This window comes from Dryobates pubescens, chromosome 12 (assembly GCF_014839835.1).
Source record: "Dryobates pubescens isolate bDryPub1 chromosome 12, bDryPub1.pri, whole genome shotgun sequence".
Classification (NCBI taxonomy): Eukaryota; Metazoa; Chordata; class Aves; order Piciformes; family Picidae; genus Dryobates; species Dryobates pubescens.
In genome coordinates, this window is record NC_071623.1 from 17,941,573 (window position 1) to 17,948,815 (window position 7,243).

Below are 7,243 nucleotides of genomic sequence, written 5' to 3' on the forward strand. Positions count from 1 at the left end.
GCTTTCTGTTAAATTAATTTTCCTGCTAGACACAATATTCTACTAGTAAATGTTGGGAAAAAAAATATCTTGCAAAAATTATGTAGAGGTTCATTTTCCAGTGCTCTGAAGCAACTTAAAAGGGGGATGAACACATTATTCTTTACAGATCCCATGACAAGACATATGGCTCATACGCCCTCATGTCACGTTACATGATCCGATGCAGGAGCAGGTTCAGGGACATTCCTATAGAGCTGAGTCATCCAAGTCTTATGACCCAAAGCAAGGGCCAGGGCTGCAATAGGTCCTTTGCTTTTTATTCTTTTGTTACAATGTTGAGACTACATAAATTGCCAGGATGATAACTTGAAAAGGGGAAATGGAGAAAATGAAATATCATACTGAAAACAGAAGACAAAATTACATCCTGCAGAGCTTTTCTGGATGCTGAAACTGTTCCATGCTGGCCTAGCTAATCTGTTCATTTTAAAAGTATGTGACTCTGTCCACAAAAAGAAGATAAAAATGTTCCTTTTCCCCAAGGAAATCTCTTCCACCTATGACTTCAGTTCTGCTAAAAATGAGCAATTTCTTTTTATCATCTGGTAACTCTGATGTGGGAAAGGGAAAAAGATTTCATCTTCAGTCAGATGATTAAGTCTTCTCAAGCAGAGACTTGTTAAAACTCAGAAGTTAGATCAGATCCACCAAAAGGTTCACCAGTTTCTAGCTGTCCAACATAGCCCTAGGTAACCAAGGACACCATGAGAAAAAGGCTCCTTGATGTAGTTTTGATTAGAAAGCAGTTGGTATCAACTTGTCCTGAGGCCACAGGATGTTTTAAATTAACACCAAAACTGGGTTTGTATCCCGAGAACTGACCCTGATCAAAATCAAAGGAGACGGTACCCTAAGTGCATCCTGAGTTACTACTGAGAAGAAGGCTCCTACTGTAAATGCAAACATGCTCAGAACAGACAGCAGCAGGCAAGGCTGCATGAGTGGCTGCACTTGGCCGCAGCTATCAGCCTGAACTGGGACCAGTAATGAGCCCTTGTAGGGGCAGCAAGCATGTTGCTTCTTCACGCTCTCCTGAAACTTCAGTGAATGTGTGACTAGGGGTGACAAAGAGCAATAATTAGGAACATTAGGCTTTCACATTGGACCAAATTTACCACAGATTTTTGCAAGCTCACTGATTTCAGTGGACAGGGACCTGATGCCCAGAACTGAATTAAGTCTTTACATTTTAAGGGAGACTTCCATCAGAAGCACTTATTTCAACTATCAATCTGACTAAAACTTACCTAAAGAACAGTAGAGTCCAACTTGCTCATATCCTTCACAGCAGTCAGTAAAAGTGATGGTTTCAGGGACTTCAACAGTATGATACTGTGTTTTATAGTACGTCCTGGAACACGCCATCCATGGTATCCATCCTCCACAGGAAGTGCTTTTCTCGTAGGACTTTTGGTAGGCAACCATTTTAAACACATTTTTGGTCTGGCTATAGTTGCACAGATGGTACCCTAGCAAAGAGAGGCCCTTTTCTAGGGAAGTGAATAAAAACAAAATAAAAACAGAAAAGAAGGAGATCAGCACTAACTTGTCACTCCAGAGCATAAGTTCCCTGCAGGACCTAGTTAAAAATAACATTATGAGAAAGCAATGACAGAATCAACACAGATTAATGATTTCCAGGAAGGCTGATGTTAGGAAAGTTTCACTTCATAAAACAGACAGAAGAAAGAATTGGTAGTGACTGCTTGTCATAGGCATCATTTCAGTCATAAAAGAATGCAGACTGGCAGAAAATGCAAAGAGCTCTCAGTGCCTTCAGCTGCAAAGCAGAACAGGCAAATTGACACAAGGAAGTATAAAGGAAATTAATATGTTAATAGAAATTAACAGTAAAGCAGAACAGGCACTTCCAGGGCAGAGTCATCCAAGCACTCCAGGCTCATGCTGCCAAAACATTCATCTTTCTCCTCTAACTATAAAGGGAATGAAGGGTAAGGAACTCATGGGCAAATGAGTCACAGTAGATGTCTGGAATAAGACATCTTTCAGACATTGCTGTAGGCTAAAACTGGGTACTTGTTCATCACTGGGAAGGACTTTCAGGTATCTGACACAAAAGGTATTTTTGGAGCTCCTATGTTGCCTGCATTTGTAGTGTACCATAATAGACCAGGCCCTTTGAAACCTGCAGTGGTTCACTCACTTCAGTATAAATAAAGTCAGTGATAAGTTAATTATCTACATAATTTCACCCAGGTCTGGGAATGGGAGTCAGTTTCTGGAGTCCTGAAACCAAAAATGGTGAGGAGCAACCTTGTTACATGCTGTACTTAAAACTGAAACACTTGAGAAGGAGCAGGGGAAAAAAAACAAATAAACAAAACCAAACCAAATCAAAACAAAAAACCCAAACAAATAACAACAAAGAAACCCACACAACAACAGCAACCGAACCAGATGGAGTGTAAGAATTAGCAGTAAGCAACCTGCAGTCATGTCACAGACAACAAGCTGTCTCCTAATGGGATGTTAGAGAAATCAGAGAGGCTGAATCACTCTGTGTCCCATTGGGAAATAGATAGGATAGAATTAAAATGCCTATATTATCCTTTAGAAAAAGCAAAAGAAACTTCAATAAGGATAAATTTTTTTTTTTCTCTCTTTATTTTGGGACCTGAATCTTTAATTACCCAGAGTGGAATGGAAAGAATATCTAAATCATTTGGGATCTAGCCTTTATCTGGAGAAAATACACAAACATCTGACGGTGATCAGGGAAGGTGGAAGGAGAAGGTCAAATTTTGTTCTATGAAGATGAGAAAAGGAAATTATTGTAGTAACAAATCATAGTGCTATAGTATAAAATTATGTTAGAAGAGTGTAGGACAGACAGGGAACAAGAGTTCAGCCTGGTTTCTTGTCACTCTGATCCCTCCATTTCTCCAGAGCTCACGTATTGGCATAGCTAGAGCAAAGCAGGGACTGGAAGAGAACAACCAAGCAATGAGAGCACTGAAGATTCGTGTTGTCTGCACAGAGCTGAGGATGCAGTGAGGACATAGCAATGGAAAGCTGAAAATTCCAGAGTCAGCTGAGCTGGCTTAGGCTCTGCAGCAATGTGGAACATAAATACAGGTATGAAACTGAGAATAAAATGGTATAGAATTAGACACGGATTATAATTAGTAGCTACAGCTGTTAGAGCAGATATGAAATCATATTTCATACTTAAACATTGATACTAGGTATAGAATAAGACTGCTAAAGCCTAAAGAGAAGGATTAAGAAGCAGCTATGCTGGTACAAAAAGATACCCTCTCTAGAAAAAGTTAAACTGAAAGTAAGAGGGAAAGGTGCTGCACCATCAACCTTACTATCATCCATCACTTCCATACAGATTAAAATAAGCTTTGACACTCACAGAGTTCAATTATTTGCTGACAGCAGTTTCCTCTGCTGAGCAATGTAGCTTGGATCAATTTTGGCTCTTAAGCAAATTGTCTTTCTATTCTCATTACCTCCATCTAAGGGATTATGGCACTATCAAAAGGAATTAAAATGCACTGGCTGTTGTTTACAGCAACAGAAAGCTGAAGTCAGTCACCAAGCAGTAGAAGGTGAGTCACCTGACAGTAGGGCTACATCATGCCTATCATCTCTGGAGTTTATCTTAGCAAGCACCAGCTCTCACCACTGTCAGGGAAAGTATAAATTTTATTATGTTAAGCAAGAGCAGAAACAATTGAAGAAAATACTTCATTAACAGAAATAAATACAGAGAGAAAAGACTGAGAGGAAAGGCTGCGTAGGAGGAGGCTGGTTATAATTGAAGGCCAAACTCAGCCCCAAACTGAAAATATGATCAAGTAATCAGCAATAAAAAATGCTTGATAACATTTATGCCAGAGACTTAGCTGCAATTCTGGAAACTTTACAGCTCGAGTGAGAGAAAAGGCACTGTGAGACAGGGTCTGCAGAATCTTTTCTGACTGGAGAACAGCAAGAGCCAAAGACAAGCCCCCTTTTTGTCTTGACACAGCCTTAAAAGTAATCTATTGGAACAGGTTCACAAAAGGTAGATTCAAATTCATCTTTAAAAGGCAGAAGCTCCAGAACAAAAAAATTACTGAGGGCTTGATTTTCCTCAGGTTGCCCAGAGTTACATCCAGCCTGACCTTAAAAACCTCCAGGGATGAGGCTTCCACCACCTCCCTGGGCAGCCTGTTTCAGTGTCTCACCACCCTCATGGTGAAGAATTTCTTCCTAACATCCAATCTGAATCTACTCATTTCTACTTTTGTTCCATTCCCCCTAGTCCTCTCACTACCTGACACCCTAAAAAGTCCCTCACCATCTTTCTTTGCATTTTAACTGAGACTTGCAAAACCACTTCAGTAAAAAAATGCAATAAAGAGCAGACAAAAATCACAGTCTTTTCTCATCTGAATAAAACAGATGGAAATTAGGAGCAAATTAGGATTTAATTTAGTAGTTACAATCTAGCAACTGGGTTAGTTTTCTCCAGGTTACAGCCCATAACACAGATGTAAGTCAAACATGTCTTCTACAGCTTCATTTTATGCATTTCAAGGAATTTGCCAGGTACCTTGCATCACAATTCCCTCCAAAAGTTTCTTTTAAAGACAGTTTTCATAAAAACTTGCACATTACTGAACACAAAGAAGCAACTCAGTAAATTAATTTCTGCTACAAAGGAAATTACAAGGGATAAAAAGTTGGAGACAAAAGTTTTATTTTGTATTGGTTAGATTTTCTTTAATTATCAAGAGAGGATTTTCAAATTGTGACTGAGACATTGAGAGTTCTCCAGAGAGTGGCCCCATTGGATGGTTTATTTAAAATAAAGAGCTATTCCACATCCTAACTACTTTGTCCTACATAACAGCCATGGTCCTCTCACTGGGTTTGCATCACTCACCTGTAATTTCATTTCCTCTTCCCTGTTGTGTAGCTGCCCAGAGGATAAAAACAGAAATAAGAGTGATCCTGGCCATTGTATTGTCCATCCTGGATAAGCCTTTCTTATCACTTCACGTCCTAGGTGGTGGAGCGTGATCTTCCTTACACATAGGCTTTTGGATTAGGGAAAAAGGTGCTCTAGTTCATTACCTTTTGCAGGTGTGTATGATAACTACTGGCAACAGAAACAAAGAGGCTCCAGTGGGAATTTTGCCAGTTCTCTCTCCTTTGCACTGTCTCCAGGGAACCTGCCTCTTCTGACTGCTCAGCTTGGCTCCCTTGCCCCTATCTGTCTCAAAGAAAAAGGCATTTCAAAATTCCTGATGTAGTCTGTGTTTATCCTTCTGAAGGCTTATTCCCTCTCCCACTTTGAACATCTGACATCTTGGAGCCAGATTTACATGCAGGTTTACATGTCAGGTTTATGTATCTTGAATTTTGTTTCTGTCCACATACCAGGCAATAATACTTTGTAGGTCTTTAATTCTGTACCTTGAAAACAAAGAGTAAAAGTGAATGTCTGTTTCAATTATTTTTCCTGAATTTAATCTGTTTCACTAGCTGCTTTCACTGTGCTCCTCATTTCTTTGCAATTTCAGCATCACATAAACCAGAGTAATGCTAGGCAAACAAGAACATTATTAGGCAGCAGACTTGAGAAACCTAAATCCCTTTCTCTTCATTCGGTATATCATGAAGATATGTTCCCATGATAGCTGTACCTGCAGGTTTGCAATGCAGGACAATAACTTCAGTGCAATTCATGCAATGAACAGGAGTAAACAGTATTATTTGCTAGGGGGGGCTGACACTAAAGTGTGGAAAATCAGAGGTACAGATTTTGGAGCTGGAGCAGCAGACTGTAGACAATTTCATGTGGTTGAAAGAGCCAGCTGTAAGGGAGCTGGAACTACATGCTCCCGTATCTGCATATGTTCAGAATACCAGTAACATTGCCTCTGTAAAATACTGTTGGGCAATCACCATGTTGGCACTAATAAGCAGGAGAGCTGGGGGCCTGGAACATGTGGGGCCAAAGGGGGAGTTGCAGGATGGCTTAGACCTTTTGGCAGAGTGCAGAGCCAGAGCTCCATGTAGTTTTGTGGCACTTGTGAGCTGTTCTTATGGCTTGGAAAATCCAACAGCAAGATCATCAGGGGGGGAAAAAAAAAAGAAAAAAAAGGAAAAATAAAGAAAAAAAGAAAAAAAAGAAAAAGAAAGGAATATTAAGGCTTGCCCAGACTTCAATTGAAAAATGCTTTTAATAAAATGGGAAAATGGATAGAGGAGAACATCTCAACTGAGAAAAATCAAAATGTGTTTTGGCTTGGAATTATTTCTGCTATGTCTAAGGAGAATGTGTACCTTAATACCTCTTTGCCTGAATAGATCAGGATACCTGGTCAGGCTGTATCCTCCAGGTGCACCATTTACATCTTCAGCACAGGCAGGCTACAGGGAGACCCTGGCTGTAGGCTGTACTGAAGTTGCTGTTTGACTTAAACATCCCACTAATAACTAACTAACTAACTAAATAAAACATTAATTATTTTTTTAATTGAAAAAGGACATGAGTCAGTGCAATTTATCTTCCATATTTTAGTTCATAACATTCACTTTTTTTTTTCAACAATCTAAACTTTCTGGGGAAAAAAAAATCTTGATTGCAATTTTTCAGCTAGCACTCACCAAAAACCCAGATCTTTAGCCCTTACAAATGATTTGTGTGTCCTGGCCAAAGTAAAATATAGGTCATTCCAGACTGGTATCCAAAGTGGATTGCATATGAGGTCTCCCATTTACAATCCTAAATTGCTGGCTAGGGTTGCCATACACCCTAAGACTTTTTTTGCACTCTAAAGTTAAATCTTGCCATCTTCGCTGCTGAGCACTTCTATGACTGAAGCATGATCCTCCAAATTGCTGTAAAGAATCAATATTCATGTTCTAAAAGATTTAAATATATGTGTTCATCTTCAGGACTGCTGAAAAACATAGATAAAACCCTGCATATTTACAGCTCAGTCTTATGTCTGGAAGTTGTAGCAGGCCTGTGGTCAGGGCAGGGCGACTAACAGGGAGTTGTCACTTTATCGCAGTAGTGAATGAAAGGGTTCCTAAATACAAAACATGCAGAACCTCCTTTTCAAACAAAACTGTAAGTCAAGTCAGTAGGTGTTTAACCTAAGAAGTAAAGGATACCAAAATCATATGTATTTCAGGATTTACCTTGTAATTTCCAATTCTTTGAGATCCTGAT

The 7,243-nt window shown here is 39.5% G+C and overlaps 1 protein-coding gene across 1 annotated transcript in view; it reads right to left on the reverse strand.

Moving 5' to 3' along the window:
- UMODL1 (uromodulin like 1) overlaps window positions 1-5,030 on the reverse strand; it is a 48,402-nt gene extending 43,372 nt beyond the window's left edge. Inside the window, 2 exon segments of the mRNA XM_054165749.1 lie at window positions 1,290-1,532; window positions 4,943-5,030. Coding sequence (XP_054021724.1) covers window positions 1,290-1,532; window positions 4,943-5,030 — 331 coding nt within the window.
- Between the last annotated feature and the right edge of the window lie 2,213 nt (window positions 5,031-7,243).